Raw genomic sequence first — 24,637 nt, 5'->3', positions numbered from 1 at the left:
TAACTTACAACAACCCATTTCTTCTCACATCCTTAATAACCTAATCCAATCCTGCAACCCATTCCTTCTCACAACCTTAAAACCTAGGCTAATGGTTTGAATTGAAAGAAATCAAGGTGGGAAGAGATTTGAGCCATTCATAATATGAAAAATAACTCCATTGCTTCATTCATAATGTGAGTGCTACATGGGCTGTATATAGCCTTTGGATCCAGCCCTGGATGACATCACTAATGATGTAGATGAGCTAGATGCTTCTCCTAAAGATGCTCCATGACCCCTTTGATGTAGGGATGCCCCTTGACATGTGGAGTGATGCTACATACTTTGATTTAAGCTTAGGATAACACTTAAGGGACAAGTTGGGTTTATATTTCTAACACCCCCCTTAAGCCAAACTTGACACTCTAGTAAAAGTTTTGAGCCTAACAACATCCCCCCTTGATACATTAGAGTCTCAACCATACAATAACAAGGTTTGAGTACTCTTTACAAACAACAAGGGAACAAAACAACTAAGGCTCTTTTACCACACAATAGTGGACAATGACAACCTTTTTACAAAGCATAGGAATCATCATCATCTCCAGGTACTGGAGACTTCTACAAAGTGATTTTCTTCAGCAGTGTTGACCTTCTCTTTCTTCTTGTCCTTGAGGTAGCATCTTTGTGATGGATGAATTGTCTTTCCACAATGCACACAAGGGTTGTTGGTGAAGCAATCCTTTGTTTGGTGATCAGTCCTCCCACAAGTTACACATTTCTTCTTGTTGTTGTTGGTGGAGATCACATAGGCACCTTCTTGGAAGTGTTTGATTTATTTTTTTCTTCTTCCTGCAAAGAGTTTATCACACTTTCCAAAGAAGGAATAGGATCCTTCTCTTTAAGCACAGTGACAAGTTGATCAAATTTCGAAGGCATAGTCTTCAATAAGATGTCAACAGCATCTTCATTAGGTATAGGAGATTGGACATACACAAGTTGAGTCATAAGACTCTTTAACCTATTAATGAGTGAAGCCACTCCTTCATTTGCCTCTATTGTGAGCCCATAGAGTTGCATTTTAAGACTAATCTTAGAATGCTTTGCTTTAGCACCAAAAATTTTCTCAAGTGTTTCCCAAGCTTGAGCCGCAGTGTCAACATCATCTATATAATGTATAAAATTATGATCTAACGCTGTGATTATTATCCCTAAACCTTGTTCATCCTTTGCTTGTAAAGCAACAGTGGTGGTTCTAGTCTTGTGGTTTGACTAAGCTCCATAATTTCTTTCTCATTAAATGCCCTTGGACCGTTTTTGCCAAGTGTGAAACCCTATGTCATTGAACTTATCAGGACACTTAGAATTAGGAGCCATGATTGATGTGGGATGCCATAGATAGGGAGGTCTTACCCCTGCTGTTGGAATTAGGGTTGCAGGAAAGCACACAAAGCTTGGAGAAGAAGAAGCAAGAATGCACACAACACACAATGTATTAGATTGTGTCAATGTACAAAAGATTAGTTAGCCCTAGAAGGATGGGCGTATATACAAGTCGGGGGAAAAACCTCCTAAAGAGGAAAAAAGTGCCCCGGCGATCCTAAGTGTGTTCACACACATCACTGCCTATATATATATGGCAACAAATCCCCCCTGGGAGTGATAGTGTGAACGAGAGCTGGCACTCATGTATAGGGGAGTGCCATGCCCGAAGTAGATCAGTCCACAAAGGGGAGCAAGCCCAAAGCTTTGCGGAAAGCTTCGAACTTCTCACGAGGAAGCGCCTTTGTGAAAAGATCGGCGAGGTTGTCCTGTGTTGGCACATAGACCAAGCTGATCTCTCCTGCTAAGAGTCTCTCCCTGACATAGTGATAATGCACCTCAATGTGCTTTGTGCGAGCATGAAAAACTGGGTTTCTCGCAACTGCCAATGCACTCTGACTGTCAGTGAAGATAGAGGTGGCAGACTCCTGTCCAACACCCAAGTTAGCCATAAGCCGTCTGAGCCACACACACTCAACCGTAGCTGTGAAAGCTACCCTGTACTCAGCTTCACAACTAGAAGTGGCCACAGTAGGTTGCTTCTTGCTCAACCAAGATATGCATGAGCTACCGAGCATGAAACAAAAACCACTTTGTGGACACTCTTGTGTCATAGCAACCAGCCCAATCTGAGTCCGAAAAAGCATGTAAATCTGGCGGCAACGATCCCCTCTTGGGATAAAACAACCCAAGATGTATGGTGCCACTCAAGTAGCGAAAGATGCGTTTAACTGCCTTCCAATGCTGAGACCCTGGGCTATGTATAAATCTACTCACCTGTGAGACTACAAACTGAATGTCCGGCCTCGTAATGCATACATAAATGAGGCAACCAACAGCTGTCTGATAGAGTGTGACATCAAAGTGATTTCCAGCATCATGAAGACTCAACTTCAAACCTGTCTCCATTGGAGTAGCAATAGGCTTGCAGTCTTCAAGGCCAAATCTCCGCAACAATGTCTCAATATAGTTTGTCTGACACAAAGCAATACCTCCATCACACTGCTTAAATTGTATCCCCAAATAATGATGCAAATGCCCCAAATCTGACATCTCAAAAGAGGCATTCAAATCAGCCTTAAAATCAGCAATATGACTCTCATTTGGTCCTATGAGTAGCATGTCATCGACATAGAGAGCAATGATTAGATGTACACCATCCACACGTTTAACATACAAAGTGCTTTCTGTTGGACTATTCTGAAACCCATGTGCAGTCAAATATGCATGTATCTTTTCATACCAAGCTCATGGAGCTTGCTTTAAACCATATAAAGCCTTTTTCAACCTGCACACTTTGTTTTCTTGCCCTCTTTGAACAAAACCACGAGGTTGCGATACATACACCTCCTCATGCAAATCTCCATTTAAGAACGCAGTCTTTATGTCCAACTGATGTACATTCCAACCATTATGAGCTGCCAATGCACAAATGCTACGAATGGTAGTCATACGACAAGTGGGAGCAAAGGTCTCATCAAAATCAATGCCCTTTTCTTGAGCATAACCCTTTGCAACAAGCCTAGCCTTATAGCGATCAACACTGCCATCTAGCTTTCGTTTCAACTTAAAAACCCACTTACATCCAATGGCCTTTTTACCAATAGGCAAATCACACAAAGACCATGTACCATTCTTCATTATAGCATCATATTCACTTTGCATTGCAGCCAACCAATTTTCTGAATTTTGTGCCTCATCAAATGAAAGAGGTTCTTCCTCTTCACACATACTAGACATAGCCAAAGCATAACAATCTGATGTATAAGAGGCATGCTGAAAACCTGAACGAGTACGACTAGTCCTAGGTACATCAATCTTACTATCACGCAAGGTTTGCACCAGCCATTTTGGCATACCTCTAGCTTGCTCATTTTCAGCCCTATCCTCAGAAATTACATCCTGTAAATCTGCATCAGAAATAGGCTGATCTATGATGTCGTTTGAAATCTGCATAGGCTGAATATTTGCCTCATTAGGACTTACATTTGAATTCTCACCTGTAAACAGAGGCAACAATGTATCAAATACATCCCGTGAGCTCACACCTGTCTCTTTGGTACATGATAACAAGGACTGCACAGCATCTTCCACAAAAACAACATCTCGACTAATCAAGATACGCTTTGACTGCGGATGATACAACCTGTAACCCTTGCTCTCAGCACTGTAACCAACAAAAATGCATTTGATAGCCTTATCATCCAATTTTCTGCGTTGTTGCACAAGTACTAAGCATAGGCCAAGCAACCAAAGACACGCAAGTGACCAATAGAAGGCTTCCTGCCATGCCAGGCTTCGTATATGGAGTAATAGACTGCAAGGCCTTAGTGGGACACCTGTTGAGTACATATGCAGCACACATGACAGCCTCAAGCCAAAACGCATGTGGCAAAGCTTGGCTCTTGACCATACATCGTGCCATCTCCATAAGTGACCTGTTTTTTCTCTCAACAACACCATTTTGCTGAGGGGTATACGGCACTGTACATTGGTGTTTTATCCCACGACTAGCCAGAAATGCATCAAACTCTTTAGACAAGTACTCCCCCCCTCGATCAGAATGGAGGGTGCCCACAGTACAATTGGATACATTTTCAACCATAAGAAAAAACTGTTTGAAGCACAAAAACACTTCGGACTTTGCCTTTAGTGGATATACCCATGCATGCCTTTAGTGGATATACCCATGCATGCCTTGAGTAATCATCAATGAAAGTCACGAAGTACAAGTGTTTACCAAATGACGGAGTTTGCATAGGCCCACATACATCACTATGTACAAGTTGCAATTTGCGAGTGGCCCGCACAGAACCATCCTTTGGAAACGCAGAATGCTGCATTTTGCCCAAAATACAGCCTTCACAAACATGTTTCAATGGTGCCTCAAGAGGGGGCAATGAAGCAACCATATCAAATTTCTGCAAACGCAGCAAACTAGCAAAGTTCAGATGACCAAAACGAGCATGCCATAGTTTTGCATCTGAAACTGCCTTTTCATCAGAAACTGCATTTGCTGAATCTTCCACACACTTGTCATAAGAATTGAGCCTATACAGCCCACGAAACAAGGTGCCAGATGCAATAATCGTATCACCAGAAGTCAAATCATGAACAGTACATCTGTCATCCACAAATTTGACTACAAATCCAAGTCTAGCAAGCGTAGAGACAGACAATAGATTCTTCTTTATCCCTGGCACTTACAAAGCATCTGAAAGTGTGAAAGCGCTGCCATTTGCAGTAGTAAGCATAATTTTACCAACGCCCTTCACTGGGTAAGAAGCATTATTGACACATGTGACAGTATTCCCATTAGGGACAGCCTCAAGAGAAGTGAACATATCACGATACGAGGTAATGTGCTTTGTAGCACCACTGTCAAAATACCATACATGAGAGTCAACAGAAACTGCCAAACATACATCATGTACAGATGGGTCATACTGGCAATACACGCTAAACGCCCATTCTGTATCCTGCACAACATTTGCAGAATCTGCATTTGTAGAAGCATCCACTATTGTGGCTGCATTTTACTCTTTCTTCTTTGCCTCTTCAGCCTTTAGCTTAGGGCAATTCTTAATGACATGATCATTTGCCTTATAATAGTTGCACTTGGTCTTTTTCTTGCCTTTATCAAGAGCCTTCTCAGACTTATTATTGCTACCTATGGAAGGAGAAGAAGTTGCAGACCTACTAATAGGAGAAGAAACAGTGGAGGGGGCTACCTTACCACTTCTTCTCTGCTGCTGGGCTACCTTACCACTTCTTCTCTGCTGCTGCTGGGCAGCAATAAATGCTTGATCAACTGCACGCTGCCTGGCCCTGTTTTGCCTGGACTGCGCTTTTTGCAAGAGCTTGTTGACTAAAGTATCATACTTAACAGCATCAGGTTTGTCCTCATTAAGAAGTCTCCACGTGGAAGCAAAAGTCTGATATGTCTCAAGTAAAGCATCAAGAATAGTCTGCACAAGAGAATGATCAAGAATAATCTCACCTGTAGAAATCAACTGTTCTTTGAGATCTTTAATCTCAGCAAGAAAAACATTCATGTCATCATCTTCTTGCATAATCTTCAATTCTAGCTCTTTACGCAGGTAAGCGATTTTTACCTCGTTACGACCTGCATACAAACCAACTAGAATATCCCAAGCCTGTTTTGCTATTTTAGCTGAACGAATATGTGGGGTGATGTTACGTTTGACAGAAAGTGCAATCAAGGCATGAGCCTGCGCATCTTTACCATCCCAACGAGCTTGTTCAGCAGTGGATAAAACAGCAGCAACAGTAGAGCTGCTAGAACCTGCAACATCCTCAACAGATCCTACATCCACAGAACCTGGACGTACATCCATACCCTGCACAATGTTCCACACTCCTTTTGCAACCAAAACATGCTGCATCATGTATGCCCAAAGTGGGTAGTTGCTATCTCCATCCAGTTTGTCTTCAGCAGACAACATGCGAAATACATCATTGTTGTTATCAACCATGGCCACTGACTGAAACTGATGCAAAAGCTACCTGTAATGAAGCAAAGACTGAACAGAGAACAACTCGTGCTATGTAGCACGGTCCACAATAGAATACGTATGCCTGTTTTGCAGAAAATTGCACTGTCAAAATTTCTGCACAAAATGACGAAAACACCTGTGCAGAACTTGAAATGCAAAAACGGAGCCTGAAACGACCTCAGATGCGATTTCTGAGAACGCAAGGCCCTACGGGCATATTTGTAGGGTATAGGGACTTGCAAGCGCTCGTGAAAGCTCACCTCAATCGGAGAACGTGAGTCGGAGGATGCTGGCGGTGTAGCCCTGTGAGCCGATGCCTGCTCTGATACCAATTGTTGGAATTAGGGTTGCAGGAAAGCACACAAAGCTTGGAGAAGAAGAAGCAAGAATGCACACAACACACAATGTATTAGATTGTGTCAATGTACAAAAGATTAGTTAGCCTTAGAAGGATGGACGTATATACAAGCCGGGGAAAAAAACCTCCTAAAGAAGGAAAAAGTGCCCCGGTGGTCCTAAATGTGTTCACACACATCACTGCCTATATATATATGGCAACAACCCCACTGAGAAGATATACTCAGGGCAGTGTCTATAATCCCTTTACAAGAGGTGGCATTTAAGCTTCATAACCACACATACACACATATTATCTACGTGGATAGAGATGTGATAATGCTTAATCAAAGACCTTTTGTGCATGAGATAACATTATTATGATCATTAAAAAAGGATTAAGCAAGATCATTACCACCAAGCATTAAAATGCTTATGTAGAAAAACTGCAGTAGAACCCCCCTTGCAAATCAACTGGGCACATTGGAGATTGGCTGCACCATTTGGCAAGCCATTTTAGGGGAAGCTAGAGCACATTGGGGTGCATGTGTGGCTCAGAGGAATTGTTGCAATTCCTTTTGTGGAGAGAGAACAAGGCTCTGCAGAGCAGCCGCCTTCTCATAAGCGACAATTTGGGGGAAATAGTAATGCCGGGTTGTGTAGCAGCGAATCTGATAAATTGAGATGATGGCGACCTGTGCCCTGAGCAGAGAGAGATATCTTGTGAAGAAAATGTGCCGCGATTTACCTTGTAGAAGGCAGTGGAAGTCCTCCAATGCAGGTGGGTACAATTTTGGAAAAAGCCTATTTTGGCTCCACTAAAATGGTGGGTGATTAAAAACTTAATTAATATGCTAAGTAACTAATAAAATAACTTACCGAGGGCCGTGGAAACATAATTGAATCTGATACCATGAAAGAAATCAAGGTGGGAAGAGATTTGAGCTATTCATAATATGAAAAATAACTGCATTGCTTCATTCACAATGTGAGTGCTACACATGGGCTTTATATAGCCTTTGGATCCAATCCTAGATGACATCACGGATGATGTAGATGAGCTAGATGCTTCTCCTAAAGATGCTCCACAACCCCTTTGATGTAGGGATGCCCCTTGACATGTGGATGGATGGAGTGATGCTACATGCTTTGATTTGAGCTCAGGATAACACTTCATCCTATGCACACTTGTTTTATGGGCTAAGGGACAAGTTGGGCTTATATTTCTAACATGAATGACAATATGATAGTATGAAGTTGGTGATGGACAAGGAGACAATACATGAGATAAGGTTTTATATTACACAAAAATAAACATGGGATTTTGTGTCAATCTATGGAGCATCATAGTTCATAATAAAAAAGGATAATGGAAGAGCATATGTAGTGGTGGTAATTGCAAAGCGTTTGACTTAAACCCTTCAAAGATTGTCCTACCCATTATGCCCATAATTGTGGTGTATAACATCTCTTTAAGGACCATTACATGAGTGTGAGCACACTAAAGCCACTGTCATTAACACTAATTGGGTAACTTGGACCCCTTATCCATTCAAAAGAGGCAAAAAACAGCAAATATCAATAAGGTAAAAAGAGTCGCGAACCAAAGCCAATGATGAAGAAAAGAGGAAGAAGCTTTTGAAGGTGAACTAGAAAGATTAGATGAAAGTCATGGTTGGGCAAAGAGATGTGTCAAAGCTTGAAATTGGAAACTCGAGATTGGAAACTCGAGATGGAAAAGAAACAAGGTATGCCTTAACCTCAATCAACCAATCAACCAATCAAATCCAAGGAGAGGTTAGCATGTGAGAAGATGTATGAAATTCATAAAGAGTGCAAATAAACAACTTCAATTAGAAGGGGTACAGCAAGAAGTTAGTGACACAACAAAATCCCTCTAGGGGTCTTGCATAGGTTGAATGGATAACAAGATAGCACATAACAAGAAAGAGTTGTTGGAGTGTTGGGGAATGGAGAAGTAGAAATGGCTATAGTCCCTTAAAGATAATGAAACACTTCTTATGGTGTACAAGAATATAACAAAGGCTGCCATGTTTGAACCCCTACAAAGGTTGCCACGTTTGAACCTTATTACAAAGAGAACACTTCTTTCCCCAAAGCCACTTGGCTTGTGTAGCATGCACATGCATACCATTTCTCCTCTCAAGAGTTACCTAACACATGCTATTGCTTCCTCCCCCACTTGAATTTTCATATGCAAGCTTGACAAAACATAAACACTTGCATCTCTAGTTTGGCACCAATGTTTGAACCCTTGGGGTTGTTGAGCATTACAAAGAGTTTACATGCTACCAAACCTATGGTAAATGGAGCCTCAAATAGAGACTGAATAGAACACTTGGATTTACCTAAGCCACTTGGCTTGTATATAGCATGTATTTGCATGTATTTGCATACCATTCCTCCTCAACGAGTTGGATTTACCTAAGCCACTTGTGGCTTGTATATAGCATGTATTTACATACCATTCCTCCTCAACGAGTTGCCTTGCTCATGCCATTTCTTCCTCCCCCAGTTAAATTTCATGCAAGCTTGAGAACCACAAACATGTGCATCTCTTCTAAGTCTTCAACCTAGTTTGGCACACCAATATAAGGGCACACAAAATGTGCGAGTATGAAGAGGTGCTAGCACCCTTTCAAACGCTAGCCAAAATTTTCAATTGACCAAAATTCACGACACCGGAAGGTCCAAACACCAAAGGCCCATGTGAGTGAAGCACATCATGCTTGAAGTAATTGCAATTGAGAGCCGATGGAGCCAAATTGAATTGAAACCTTAGAAAAGTAGCTTGATGAATGATGGAGTCCAAAGTATGAAGTATGTTACCTAAGTATATATACCAAGGCTTTATGAGTGCCTTGAGAGATGCTCTCTCATATTATTATTATTTGATTTACTGTAGAGAATTTTATATACGTTATTAAAGCTAATTTGGAATTTGGAATATTTTGTTTCCAATCAAGAGAGGGAATGCTTTGCACTCTCTGGCAAGGTCTGGCTATATCGATGGATTCTCTCGAAGGTTGGTTCCCCCATCTTAGGTTTTCTCTCTGTTTCGTGTTTTCTTTGCATCATTTTCCAGTGTTTACAATTCCCCGCATAATTTGTTATCGTCTTCCTCTGTGCAAAAAGGAAAATTAGGGTTTCGCTCTCTGCTCTTTTCTGCTTGACACGAAGACATGATCTATGAACCCAACAGAAAAAAAATATTGAAACCCACCTTTTCTTGGACAGAGTTTCTCCAATCAAGCTTTGGTGGATCATTACCCGATCCGATTGGTAAGATTCTCCAACAACGACTGCCCATCATGGGTAAAACTCGAGGCAGCCGAACGTCCATGTATTGAGAGAGCGCCTTGCAGAAGCAAACCCATGATTTGGAACAATTCAAGGTGCTGCCTTTGTGCTGCTGATCTCTGATAAAAGCCTCTTTTTCTGATTTAAATGTGGTGGAGGAGGGTGCCCTCCAGCGGTGCTGCGGTAGGGCAGCATATGTCTGTTGGCACCTGCTGGTGACATAGCCACGCAAGGTGTCTCATCCGGTGGCATACAAGCACTGGGTTGGAAGTCCAGAAAATTCCATGTGCCAGAAGACACGAGAGCGCACTGTCAATGCCTGTGCAAATTGGATGCACAGTCTATCTGTGGACAAGCTAAATTAGAAAGCGAATGTATCCTGAAAATGTGGTAATAGAACATCAGGATTGGGAGTAGGTTTTTGCAGGAACAGTCAGGTCTCGAGCAGTATCACCAGTAGATCCCTTCAATATTGCCTGCACTTCGTATGGCAGCATGGGTGGCTAGGAAGGGGTAGGTTTGTGGGGAGACCTAGCAGCTTTTGCATACCCTACGAAAGGGAGGCCTGGCTGGACAACAACCAGGTTGGCTCTCAATCTTTGAAAGGACAGCTCCTGTAAAAGGTGGGCAGGCAGCTGTTTTTGGGTGGTGCCAAGCAGAGGCTTGGGGATGCCATGTTTTGAAAGGGCATGATCTAATGGCAAAGGAAGATGAAGACCAAGGTGTAGGTAAATGAATAAAAAAGTATTTAGAGGTAAATGTTGGAAAAGATGTGAGATCCCACTGTCCCCTCTGCGCACCGGGTTCTCGGATGGTAGCAGCAGCAGCGGAAGTAGCTTCCTCTTGCGTGGGGCAGGGTTTCTCACTCGGGGCCTCACTCTCGAATGTCCGGGCACGAGACTAAGCTGGTGGTCATTCCGAAAATCGAAACCGAGAAAATTTCCCATGCCCGAAAAGCGGGGACGATTCCACCATTTTTATTTTCTTAAAGAATTCTTTTAACGAGATCAAGATACTGAACTACCTTCATTTGATAAGACTAGATATAAGGAAAACTATTACAAACTTAACTTTGAAGGAACCAACGCTTTTTTCCTAATTAAATCAGGCACAGCCGTTGATTTATTCTTTAGAAAAGTCTTCAGGATTTTAATTAACTACTCGAGTTCTAAGCGTATTCTTATTAATCAATTTTATTATTAAAACTCTACTGATTCCAGCCTAACCCCATCCGGTCCATGGGTTAGCCACCGCCCAACCACTGGAATAGTAGAACCAGACAAGTACTCACCCACCCATAATTGAAAGCCTTTCTTAACTTTTGCTTTAGAATACAGATACTCACACACTCTTCTTTAAACTTTAATTTATAAAACAATCCATTGACAAACAATTACTGGTTACAGATGTCATAACTCAAAATTTTCATTCAATCCTTGTTTCTCATAAAACAGTATCACTCTGGACTCTCGGTTGAGACCAGCAGGTCAACAACGAGATCAAGTAACAGATAACAATAATTTATCCTTCAGGATCTTCCTTAGGTGTCATGGCACTTCACTCAGGACCGCTTTGTCGGCCCTCGCCCATCGTACCGGAAGCACACCATTTTACACCATACTCAGGTTGGTCAAGACCTGGGCAGGTTTTTGCCGTGTGAGCCGTCCTTTGAACACTCCCTGTCAGCTGTTGCAACCGAACTTCCCTTAGAAAAACACATATACCAAATGCTTCCTCCAGCATTGTGGCGTAAGACAGTCCTTTAAGAAAACAGGGTTTCTATGCAAGTTTTCAGTTTTGAATTTCTTTTGAATACAATTGGTATTTCTTAAATTTATATCCCAATACTTCTAGATCACAGGTCTGGATTCCGAAGCAAAATTTCTTGAATTCTGTAATCTTGATCCTCAGATCAAAATCAAAGGTCTCAACTTAGTTTCAGATTTGGTGGGTGATTTGAGTGTGTGGATTACTGAACTGGTCACATCGTCTATTCTTGAAACTGACGAAGGAGTTACGTCTTGGTCATAGTCTGATTTAGAGTTTGAGTCTGGAGAGGTTCTTCCTGAAGTATTTCTTGAAGGGTAATATTTCAATTACTACTTTATTGAATTTCATTCATTGAGTATTTTGCTTAACTGAATTCAAAACTAGTCACGAATTCTTATGAGGGATAAATTAATCATTTAATTAAAATTCCGACTTGGGATATTCTAGCTGGTTTGTATGCAGGTCGTAACGAGGCAAAAATCGCTTACCTGTAAAAAGAGCTAGAATTGAAGATTATGCAGGAAGATGATGACATGAATGTGTTTCTTACTGATATTAAAGATCTCAAAGAACAGTTGATTTCTGCAGGTGAGATTATTCCTGATCATTCTCTTGTGCAGACTGTTCTTGATGTTTTACCTGAGACATATCAGACTTTTGCTTCCACGTGGAGACTTTTTACTGAGGGCAGACCTGATGCTGTCAAGTATAATACTTTAGTCAACAAGCTCTTGCAAGAAGCGCAGTCCAGGCAAAACAGGGCCAGGCAGCGTGCAGTTGATCAAGCATTTATTGCTGTCCAGCAGCAGCAGAGAAGAAGTGGTAAGGCAGTCCCTTCCATTGTTTCTTCTTCTATTAGTAGGTCTGTAACTTCTTCTCCTTCCATAGGTAGCAACAATAAGTCTGAGAAGGCTCTTGATAAAGGCAAGAAAAAGACCAGGTGCAACTATTGTAAGGCAAATGATCATGTCATTAAGAATTGCCCTAAGCTAAAGGCTAAAGAGGCAAAGAAGAAAGAGTCAAATGCAGTCACAATAGCGGATGCTTCTACAAATGCAGATTCTGCAAATGTTGTGCAGGATACAGAATGGGCGTTTAGCGTGTATTGTCAGTATGACCCATCTGTACATGATGCATGTTTGGCAGTTGCTGTTGACTCTCATGTATGGTATTTTGACAGAGGTGCTACAAAGCACATTACCTCGCATTGTGATATGTTCACTTCTCTTGAGGCTGTCCCGAATGGGAATACTGTCACATGTGCCAATAATCTTCTTACCCAGTGAAAGGCATTGGTAAAATTATGCTTATTGCTGCAAATGACAGTGCTTTCACACTTTCAGATGCTTTGTATGTGCCAGGGATAAAGAAGAATCTATTGTCTGTCTCTGCGCTTGCTAGACTTGGATTTGTAGTCAAATTTATGGATGACAGATGTATTGTTCATGATTTGACTTCTGGTGATACGATTATTGCATCTGGCACCTTGTTTCGTGGGCTGTATAGGCTCAATTCTTATGACAAGTGTGTGGAAGATTCAGCAAATGCAGTTTCTGATGAAAAGGCAGTTTCAGATGCAAAACTATGGCATGCTCGTTTTGGTCATCTGAACTTTGCTAGTTTGCTGCGTTTGCAGAAATTTGATATGGTTGCTTCATTGCTCCCTCTTGAGGCACCATTAAAACATGTTTGTGAAGGCTGTATTTTGGGCAAAATGCAGCGTTCTGCGTTTCCAAAGGATGGTTCTGTGCGGGCCACTCGCAAATTGCAACTTGTACATAGTGATGTATGTGGGCCTATGCAAACTCCATCATTTGGTAAACACTTGTACTTCGTGACTTTCATTGATGATTACTCAAGGCATGCATGAGTATATCCACTAAAGGCAAAGTCCGAAGTGTTTTTGTGCTTCAAACAGTTTTTTCTTATGGTTAAAAATGTATCCAATTTTACTGTGGGCACCCTCCGTTCTGATTGAGGGGAGGGAGTACTTGTCTAAAGAGTTTGATGCATTTCTGGCTAGTCGTGGGATAAAACACCAATGTACAGTGCCGTATACTCCTCAGCAAAATGGTATTGCTGAGAGGAAAAACAGATCACTTATGGAGATGGCATGATGTATGGTCAAGAGCCAAGCTTTGCCACATGCGTTTTGGCTTGAGGCTGTCATGTGTGCTGCATATGTACTCAATAGGTGTCCCACTAAGGCCTTGCAGTCTATTACTCCATACGAAGCTTGGCATGGCAAGAAGCCTTCTATTGGTCACTTGTGTGTCTTTGGTTGCTTGGCCTATGCTTTAGTGCCTGTGCAACAACGCAGAAAATTGGATGATAAGGCTGTCAAATGCATTTTTGTTGGTTACAGTGCTGAGAGCAAAGGTTACAGATTGTATCATCCGCAGTCAAAGCGTATCTTGATTAGTCGAGATGTTGTTTTTGTGGAAGATGCTGTGCAGCCTTCGTTATCATGTACCAAAGAGACAAGTGTGACCTCGCGGGATGTATTTGATACATTGTTGCCTCTGTTTACAGGTGAGAATTCAAATGTAAGTCCTAATGAGGCAAATATTCAGTCTATGCAGATTTTAAACGACATCATAGATCAGCCTATTTCTGATGCAGATTTACAGGATGTAATTTCTGAGGATAGGGCTGAAAATGAGCAGGCTAGAGGTATGCCTAAATGGCTGGTGCAAACCTTGCGTGATAGTAAAATTGATGCACCTATATCTAGTCGTACTCGTTCAGGTTTTCAGCATGCCTCTTATGCATCAGATTGCTATGCTTTGGCTGTGTCTAGTATGTGTGAAGAGGAAGAACCTCTTTCATTTGATGAGGCACAAAAATCAGAAAATTGGTTGGCTGCAATGCAAAGTGAATATGATGCTATAATGAAGAATGGTACATGGTCTTTGTGTGATTTGCCTATTGGTAAAAAGGCCATTGGATGTAAGTGGGTTTTTAAGTTGAAACGAAAGCTAGATGGCAGTGTTGATCGCTATAAGGCTAGACTTGTTGCAAAGGGTTATGCTCAAGAAAAGGGCATTGATTTTGATGAGACCTTTGCTCCCACTTGTCGTATGACTACCATTCGTAGCATTTGTGCATTGGCAGCTCATAATGGTTGGAATGTACATCAGTTGGACATAAAGACTGCGTTCTTAAATGGAGATTTGCATGAGGAGGTGTATGTATCGCAGCCTCGTGGTTTTGTTCAAAGAGGGCAGGAAAACAAAGTGTGCAGGTTGAAAAAGGCTTTATATGGTTTAAAGCAAGCTCCACGAGCTTGGTATGAAAAGATACATGCATATTTGACTGCATATGGGTTTCAGAATAGTCCAACAGAAAGCACTTTGTATGTTAAACGTGTGGATGGTGTACATCGAATCATTGCTCTCTATGTCGATGACATGCTGCTCACAGGACCAAAGGAGAGTCATATTGCTGATTTGAATGCCTCTTTTGAGATGTCAGATTTGGGGCATTTGCATCATTATTTGGGGATACAATTTAAGTAGTGTGATGGAGGTATTGCTTTGTGTCAGACAAAGTATATTGAGACATTGTTGCGGAGATTTGGCCTTGAAGACTGCAAGCCTATTGCTACTGCAATGGAGACAGGTTTGAAGTTGAGTCTTCATGATGCTGGAGATCACTTTGATGTCACACTCTATCAGACAGCTGTTGGTTGCCTCATTTATGTATACATTACGAGGCCGGACATTCAGTTTGCAATCTCACAGGTGAGCAGGTTTATGCATAGCCTTGGGTCTCAGCATTGGAAGGCAGTTAAACGCATCTTTCGCTACTTGAGTGGCACCATACATCTTGGGTTGTTTTATCCCAAGGGGGGATCGTTGCTGCCAGATTTACATGCTTTTTCGGACTCAGATTGGGCTGGTTGCTATGACACAAGAGTGTCCACAAGTGGTTTTTGTTTCATGCTCGGTAGCTCATGCATATCTTGGTTGAGCAAGAATCAACCTACTGTGGCCACTTCGAGTTGTGAAGCTGAGTACAGGACAGCTTTCACAGCTACGGTTGAGTGTGTGTGGCTCAGACGGCTTATGGCTGACTTGGGTGTTGGACAGGAGTCTGCCACCTCTATCTTCACCGACAGTCAGAGTGCATTGGCAGTTGCGAGAAACCCAGTTTTTCATGCTCGCACAAAGCACATTGAGGTGCATTATCACTATGTTAGGGAGAGACTTTCAGTAGGAGAGATCAGCTTGGCCTATATGCCAACACAGGACAACCTCGCCGATCTTTTCACAAAGGCGCTTCCTCGTGAGAAGTTCGAAGCTTTCCGCAAAGCTTTGGGCTTGCTCCCCTTTGTGGATTGATCTACTTCGGGCATGGCACTCCCCTATACATGAGTGTCAGCTCTCGTTCACACCATCACTCCCAAGGGGGATTTGTTGCCATATATATAGGCAGTGATGTGTGTGAACACACTTAGGACCGCCGGGGCACTTTTTCCCTCTTTAGGAGGTTTTTTCCCCCGGCTTGTATATACGCCCATTATTCTAGGGCTAACTTATCTTTTGTACATTGACACAATCTAATACACTTTGTGTTGTGTGCATTCTTGCTTCTTCTTCTCCAAGCTTTGTGTGCTTTCCTGCAACCCTAATTCCAACATCTGTTGAGAGAAGAAAATGCCCTTCGAGGTCTGCCAAATCTCAAAGCCAAAAAAATAATGCAAGAGGCCAAGATCCGTCATCTCAAACTCTGTGTCCAAAGCATCCATAACAGAACGGATCCGCACAGAATAAGAACCTGTAAAGATGAGGCCATCAACATAGACCACAATGATAACAATCAACCCCCTCTCAAGGAGGATATAAAGGTTCGAATCCGCATGAGAATGGCGCAGGCCGAGCTTCTAAAAGAACTCATCAACCTGCTGGTAACAAGCCCGCGGAGCCTGCTTTAGACCATATAAAGCTTTCTTCAGCCGGTACACATGATCCTGTTTGCTTGGAACAACAAATCCTGGCGGCTGATCAATATAAACCTCCTGTGTAAGCTCTCCATTCAGGAAAGCTGACTTGACGTCCATCTGGAAAACAGGCCATCTATGATGTCCTGCAAGTGCAAGAACAATACGAATGGTAGTCATCCGGATCGTGGGAGCGAAGGTCTCATCAAAGTCGACACCAGGGCGGTGAGCATAATCCTTGGCAACCAACCTCGCCTTGTGCTTGTCCAAGCTGCCATCAGCTCGGAACTTTGATTTGAAAATCCAACGCACACCAATCACCTTATGCTGCAGAGGCCGAGGCACCAAAATCCAAGTGCCATTCCGTTCGATAGCATCCAGCTCTGCCTGCATAGCATGACGCCAAGGCAAATGTGAAAGAGCCTCGTCTATAGAGTGGGATGAGAAGGACCATTAATAATTGTATACATAAGAGCATAATTAACAAACATGTTGCCCTCATGAATTTTGTTGGGTTTTATGCTGTGTATGCACCCATAGGAGTACTAGTGATCATCAGTAGATTACTGGGACACTTTTTACTTCAGTTAGTGGAGGTTTTTTCCCCCAGTTTAGCTTAGTTTCACTTATAAACAGTTTATAAGTGTTTTGTCCACACAACACATTTTATGACCGGACATGTGAACACTTCTTTTAGGTCACTTTATTATGTGGCTATTGTACTTCACATTATCAACTGAATACACAACAAGAGTCGTGTTCTCTCTTTGCTTCCCCACGTTTGTGTTTGCAGTACCTCCAAAACCCTAACCCTAACAGCTGAAAGCCTTCATTTGGTATCAGAGCTTCCAGGTTGGCCTGCCTTGCCCTGCTCGTACTGCTCCACATGGTCTACTGTACTGTTCTGTACGACTGCCCTGCGCGAGTATCTGCTCTATATTCTGTCCGTAGTGGTACCCGCCACCAGCTGCACCACAGGTACAGGTTATCGCCTGTTCTGTACTGTATCCGTTAGCTGCAGGTACAGTCGCCCAGCTCCGTACAGTACTAGTTGATAGTACTTGTTTCCCTATTGTACCTGTTGTGTACCTGGTCGCCCTGATCTGGTCGCCTGCTCTGGTCGCATGTTCCGTACAGTGCTCCGTACAAACCACGACTGCAGCCGTACAGTCAATGTACCTGCACACCGGCTTCCGTACTGCTTCCGTACCTGCTTCCGTACAATACCTCGACTGTAGCTGTTGTGTACCTGCACAGTACAGTTGTTCATTAGAAATACCATAAACTGCTCAGTACAGTAGTGGTAAGCACTACATATTTTGAATTTTGGGCATTTTTATTTTCTCTGTGAAAATCTTCTGGCAGATACATGCAGACTTTCTTGCAAAGAAAACTCTACAGGTTTCTTGCAAGGTTTTGGGTACAGTAACTTTGGGCAATTTTTGGGCATTTTGGCACTGTGTAAGCCATTTTTGCTGTTCTACTCAGTCAGTGGTGCATTGTGTTGCACATTCAGAGGATTGAGAGTGCAGGCATATTTGGGTTAACTGTATTCAGTGGAGTACAGTTGCTTTCAGGGTTCTTGCTATTGGGTTTTTTGATACACAGGTACAACATTGTGCATTGGCATAATGGCAAATCAACAGCAGAGTGATGTATTCACGTATTTGTCTAAGGAAGACAAATTGGACGGCACGAACTACTCTTTGTGGAGTTTTATGCTGAAAAATATGCTTGTGGTAAAAGGTCTTTGGGATTTTGTTAGTGGTGTCCAGAGGATTGGCAGATTGGACTTGTAGACATACGAGCCATGAATGGCCATGTTGTAATCATTTAAACTTTTCCATTGAAATTGAATAAAGAAATACCGAAAGGGGCGCCAAGCTTTGGGGCCAACAGGTGTCGTTCTCTTTCATGTGTTGGAGCACTCTAGCTCCCATATAATTGTTTTATTGGCTGGACTACAATTGGTTGGATGACTGCTAGTCTACCGCACTTTGGTTACTACCAGAGGCCGGTTTCAGATTATGTGTATTGTGGCTAGTTTATTTTAGTGTTGACGAGCATATTGTTCACAAGATGGTGCTCAAGGATGTTCACACCTAGTCGGTGTAGTTTCACTGGCCTCCTCCTTGAGCAGCGTGTGGGGAGCATATTCAAAGGCTGCTAATTTTGATTGTATAGTATAGGTGCATCGCATAATGCAGTACAATAGTAGAGTTACGCTTCTGTTTGTGCAAGTGTCTTCTCTAAAGTCTTTTGTTGCTATCTTTTTTGTGTACTCACCTGCACCCTAGACAGATAGACCTTACGCCTCTAGTCTTGCTTGTCCTCATTAAGCTCATTTGTATATTTGGCATATCCTACTCTGGAGGGCTGTGACCTTGCCATAATTGTCAAAACATTCCTGCAAAAAATAAAGACAAACGAATCTCAACACCATCTCATTATGCCACATCATAGGTTTAGTTTCATAGACAGGATCAGGTTGATGTACGCTCAAGGTTGCAGCACAAGGAAGGGTTGGTTGAAGGGGCACCCAATAGCAAACTGCGAGGCACTCAATAAGGGGGCAGGATGCTATTTTCCTGTTAGGTCTGGCTGCAACCTGGGTGCTCCTCTTTGGGCTCTTTGGCAGGCAAAAATGGTAGAATCTTTACTGATAAAAGAGCCTCCCTTAGCCTGTGTGGAGGGAATGCCATTGCACTGACCTCTTTGCTAGTGTGTTCAAGCTGCTCACAAAACCGTAGTATGTCAGATAATGTGAGGACTGATTTTTGTATGTCCTCGAATGCTTTTCTGTGAAGAATTAGTTGCAATTTATTAGCATTTACTCTATAATGCTAGCCTTAGCATGTCAGGTTTGGATTTTGCAGGTACTTTTGAAAATTGCTGCAGTGGCGCCTGTATTAGGAGATACTCTTGAATTGCTACGAGAGCCCAAGTAAGTAACCCAATGTACGGGGACACACATAACCGTCCAGTGCGTACTCCATATGAGCTCAGACCAAAAGGAGCAAGCCATGGGCATAACATGACTACCATGGCATTGAAGCCTCAATCAAATCCAAGTACATCAAATGCTCAGGCACAAGGGCAGACAAGTTTGAGGTCAGTTTTCTTGTATTAAGTGATGTTTTGTGGGAGTTCATTCTTGAGTTGAAATGGGGGAGTAGGAGCCCTATCTGTAGGCTCTGACTGGTCCTGGGTGCCTAACTGGGTCTGTTTTGGGGCTGCCTGAAAACCTTCCAAACTTCTCCTCTTAGAGGATATGAAAGTCATAAAGTAAGTTTTCAATGATTTTGTAAAAGGGCTATCTTCCTCTCATGGCCTCTTTTTTCCTTCCAGTTTGCAAGATTGGAAATCACAAATCAGATTACCTCCTCAGGATTCACGCTACAGGACAGAGGTTTGGCCTTTTACTTGCTTTCTTCCTATTATTACATTTTCAGTTTTGTTAAAGGTGTCGACGTGTGTGCATTCATTCCCTCTTCTGGGCAGCATGGTGCAATAGCAAGGACCCACCGTAAGGGGGCTAAAAGCTCTTTTGGTGATGCAGGATGTGACGGCTACAAAGGGCAATGAGTTTGAGGATTACTTTTTAAAGCGTGAGTTGCTCATGGGAATTTATGAGAAAGGGTTTGAGAGGCCCTCTCCTATCCAAGAGGAAAGCATACCCATTGCTTTGACAGGAAGTGATATACTAGCAAGAGCTAAGAATGGAACTGGGAAAACTGCAGCTTTTTGTATTCCAGCTATTGAGAAGACAGATCCAAGCAAAAATGTGATTCAAGGTGAGCGTTCAAATGGTTTGATGGTATTGAGTTGCAACATTTGTCATGAAGCATGAGTACATTAGTGTGGCATGTATGTATGTATGTATGTAACATACGTACATATATATACACATACATACATACATTTATGTATATACGTATATATGTATGCATGTGAGAATGCACATATGTATGTAACTACGTACGTATGCATGTATGTATGTATACATGCATACATATATACATACTTATACATACATTTATGTATGTATGTTCGCATGTATACATGCGTACATACATACATACATTTATAGATATATGTATATGTGTATAGTAAGTACATATGTATGTATACATGTATGTAAGTACATATGCATGTATACATGTATGTATGTATGTATGTATACATACATGCATCATACTCACTTATCACTTTCTTACTTACTTACATATATACTTAAATACATATGACAAATGTAAGCACGTGTGCGTGTGCGCGCACACACACCTATATACTCAATTGTATGTACCGATGCATATAATATATACATAATATACATACACTCATTACATTGTCGTGTATGTATGCATGTATTTATGAATTCATATGCATGTGAATGTGAATGTGTATGCATATGCATATGTATGCATGCATGTATGTACATATGCATATGTATGAATATGGGTATGCATTTGTGAGTGCGAGTGCATAAGCATGTGTATGCATGAGTGTTTTTGTGTTTCAAAATTTCGATCAAACCTTTGCAATGTTTTTATTGGGAATATGAACTACCCTCTTTTCTAAAAACTAAATCTTCGCTTGCAGTCCTCCTGCTAGTACCCACCCGGGAGCTAGCTTTGCAAACATCACAAGTGTGTAAAGAGCTTGCCAAACATTTGAGCATTCAGGTCATGGTTACAACAGGTGGGACAAGCTTGAAGGATGATATCATGCGGCTGTATCAACCAGTCCACATTCTTGTGGGTACTCCTGGAAGGGTTCTAGACTTGACCAAGAAAGGGGTGTGCAATTTGAGTGAGTGTACAATGCTGGTGATGGATGAGGTATGATTATTGTGTGTACTCCTGTTTTTGGACCTATTGTTTTTTTGTTGTTTTTGCAAGCAAGTGGTCCTATTTGGTGCTTTTGAAGTTTGCTCTTGTTGTGTTGTGCTATGGGCGGCCAGGGGATCTGGGGTCTGACACAGTCCCAGGGTGAGCACCCTGTCCCCGTCACCCTCATCAAAGGATGAGGATTTCTGAAGATTAAGAAAGCAGTGTGGTCACTTTGCTGTCTTAGAGTCTGAGGAGCAACAAATTGCAGAATTTTTTAGTTTAGGAGCTTAGAGAGGTGTATCTGGAGTTTTGGCCGCATACAAGACAGATGCTTACCAACCTTCGAGAGCAGCCTTCAAGAAGGCCATTAGAGGCCCTCTAGATTCAAGAATCCAGCCGTGAGAGCTGCCTTCTTCGAGCAGGACTTTTCTGGTGAGGTATGTCTAGAGGCCCTGTGGGTTAGCCTATCCAGAAAGTGTATTGGGAATAAGGGCCTCTGAGTGGGTTTCTTTGTGGCTTATTGGTAGCCAATGAAGGGAGGTATCTGCACTGCCTTTAATGAGATCATGCAGATGAAAGTCATGTTGGGGAAGCCACCTCCCATGCACAACTACAGGGAGTTTACCGTTCGTCTAGATTTTGAAGTGGCTTATGGGGCTTCCTCAAGGGCACCATGCTGCACATGGGTTTCTTCCCTCTTGGACCTGAGATGTTGCACTCTTTATGCCTTTGTGCATAACCAGGTCCTCATTCAAAAGAGGGGGGAGGGGGGGGATTTGGCATATCCTACCCGGTCTGGAAGGGTAGCCTGCTTGTGCTTTGAGTCAAAGGCCTTTCGAAAATCCACAAAACAGCAATATACATGTTCCTTCTGCACCCTCGCCTCCTCAATGGTAGCATGGAGAGAAGAGACAGAGAGAGACACAGAGACACAGAGACACAGAGAGAGAGCTCAGGCAAAGGCCCTTGAATTTTGATGATTTGTTGCAGGCACCTTTGTCAAACAAAAGATCTCTCTCCTCTTCCCCCTCTAACTGAGCACCTTGTCATCCCCAAACTTCCATTCAGCATCTCCTCCATCTCCCTCAATATAGACTTGTATCCTCAACCACGAAGAAGTTTCTCACGACCTCCAACACAAACAAGAACCCATGGTCCCTAGATTCCAACTTCTGGACCTACTACAGGAGCTTCGGTTTCCATCGGATGTAGTATGGGAAGTGATGGCCTAACATGAGACCGTGATTGGTAGAGTCTGGGCACCAGGAGGGCTCTCAGGAGACATCCACAGGTGTCTTGCAGGATTGCCTGCTATCTCCTACACTGTCTCGGCTGTATTTAGATGAGAGCACATCCTTTGTGAACAGATTTGGAGGGGACAGGCTCATGTTTGGCTCAGATGGTGGTACCCATCTTGCTATATGCAGACGACATAGTCCTGATTTCCGATTCTGCAGAGGGGTTACAGAGACATCTTGATGCATAGGAGAGATTTTGTGATGAGAGAGACCTCACGGTCAACCTCGGCAAAATTAAGGTCATGGTCTTTTAACACATCCTGCTGGCTAGATCGCTATGCAGTCCCCTGGTCCTTTCTCTATAGAGGAGCCTAGGTGGTGACCGTTGTCTCGTCTTAATTCTTCCACACGTCAACTGCCATGTACTTCCCTCACACTTGGCCATTCGTCACACTTCCGAGCAAGAATGTCCCACAGAAAGGCTGGTACGATGATGAATGCCGGGAAACCCGTGCCTGCCTCATCCAAGAGGAACCACAAGGGATCTGTACACATTGCCAGGTGCGTGTGATCTTTCGCTGCCTCGTGCGGAGGAAGAAGCGAGCCTACCTGGCGAAGTTGGAGCATGAGTTGTACCATCTTTTCTTGGGACAGGACAGCAAGGAGGCGTGGCAAGTTTTCCAGACACCCAGAGCCCAAACACCTATTACATCATCGGAGACATGGCATGCTTGTGGTACCTCGCTCTACCAGATACCCAGACAACCACCTCTCCCCCGACCACCAGAGAGCCGACTCACCTCCTCCACCTTCTATATCGGCATGATCCGCGACTCCATTGACAGGTTGCAGAATGGCTGAACCCAGGATCACAATGGATTAGTGGCAGAGCACCTTTCGCATGCGAGGGACGTGCTTGCGCCACTCTTAGTCCACCTGTTCAATCAGGCCCTTTGCGAAGGTTTTCTTGCCAGTTGGTCAGCGAATACTCTAGTACCGATCCTGAAAGCGGGTGATCCTACGGTTCCGAGTAACTATAGGACCATCATGGTTGGCCACGTGCTAGCCAAGCTCTATGGATCGGTACTAGAGCATGAGTTGAGCAAATGGGCAGAGACACATCAGCATCGGGCACATGGACAGGCAGGGTTCAGGAGGGGATACTCTACCCTGGATCACATCTTCACGCTTCGGGCCATCATCGAGGAGGGCAGAGCTCATGGGAGGAGAGTATATTGTTGCTTTGTGGATTTCCGCAAGGCATTTGACAGTACCACACGGGAGGTTGATGCAGAGGCTACAGGACATGGGGGTGCCCGCTGAGATGAGATGGGGAGTCTTAGCATTGAATGAGTCAGTCAAAGGCCGGGTCCGGGCTCGAGGCGGGATGTTAGAGGAGATCACCAGCACTATTGGGGTGAAGCAGGGTTGCCCGGTATCACCCACACTCTTCAGGCTATACATTGATGAGATCTGTGACTACATTGACAGACTAGGAGGCCCTGGAGCTGGCTTGGGAGGAGTGTTGATCCCTCTGTTGCTCTATGTCGACGGCATTGTACTTACCTCAGATACACCAGAGGGGTTGCAGAGACACTTGGATGCATTACGGACCTTCTGCCAGGATAGGGACCTTACAGTGAACCTTGGGAAGACCAAGGTAATGGTGTTTAACACCTCTCAGCAGTGGGCTGATCGGCTGCCTGAGTTCACCTATGGTGGGGAGAGTACAAAGAGTCAAGAGATATGTCTTCCTGGGGGTCACTTTTGCTGGCTGTGCTTTACCATGAGGAGGGCAGCGGAGGACAGATTGACTAGCGGATATGCTGCACTCAGAGCCCTGGAGAGCCAGTGTGCACACATCCAGTTTCATGAGCCTCAGACGAAGCTCTGGTTATTTGACACGTTGGTTACACCAGTGCTTTTGTACGGCGCTCCCATCTGGGGACTCCTCCCCCCCCAACCTTCCCTCACATTCAAGCTTGAAGCTCCATAGTTTGTAAGTGTTAAAAAAAAAACGATATTTTATCATACGGTATCCAAAAATTTCATATCGTACCAAAAATTCCCGTACGGTATCGTATTTTCGTACCGTGACAACTATGGATCCACTCCTCCGCTTGTGATAGAGGCTCGGCCAGGAGTCTCCCGTAATGC

At 43.2% G+C, this 24,637-nt stretch overlaps 1 protein-coding gene across 4 annotated transcripts in view; it reads left to right on the top strand.

Annotated features, from left to right (window-relative positions):
• Positions 1-9,294: 9,294 nt before the first annotated feature.
• Positions 9,295-24,637, top strand: part of LOC147617255 (DEAD-box ATP-dependent RNA helicase 8-like) — a 49,605-nt gene continuing 34,262 nt past the window's right edge. For 2 of the 4 annotated variants that reach the window (XR_015262404.1, XM_086776887.1), the window contains exons 1-5: positions 9,295-9,423; positions 19,287-19,521; positions 19,759-19,819; positions 19,970-20,204; positions 21,013-21,251. Coding sequence is in view for 1 of the 4 variants with exons in the window: in XM_086776887.1 (XP_086633013.1) it covers positions 19,367-19,521; positions 19,759-19,819; positions 19,970-20,204; positions 21,013-21,251 (690 nt within the window). In the remaining 3 variants the exon portion in view is untranslated. Of the gene's footprint in view, positions 9,424-9,635; positions 9,794-19,286; positions 19,522-19,758; positions 19,820-19,969; positions 20,205-21,012; positions 21,252-24,637 lie in introns of those variants that run through there. The other 2 variants (XR_015262405.1, XR_015262406.1) reach the window with 2 other exon arrangements.

Source organism: Cibotium barometz, chromosome 37 (genome assembly GCF_041138505.1).
Source record: "Cibotium barometz isolate CiBa-2024 chromosome 37, ASM4113850v1, whole genome shotgun sequence".
NCBI classification, from domain to species: Eukaryota; Viridiplantae; Streptophyta; class Polypodiopsida; order Cyatheales; family Cibotiaceae; genus Cibotium; species Cibotium barometz.
Note: the sequence above shows the minus strand (reverse complement) of the source record. Positions and strands in the feature narration are given on the sequence as shown.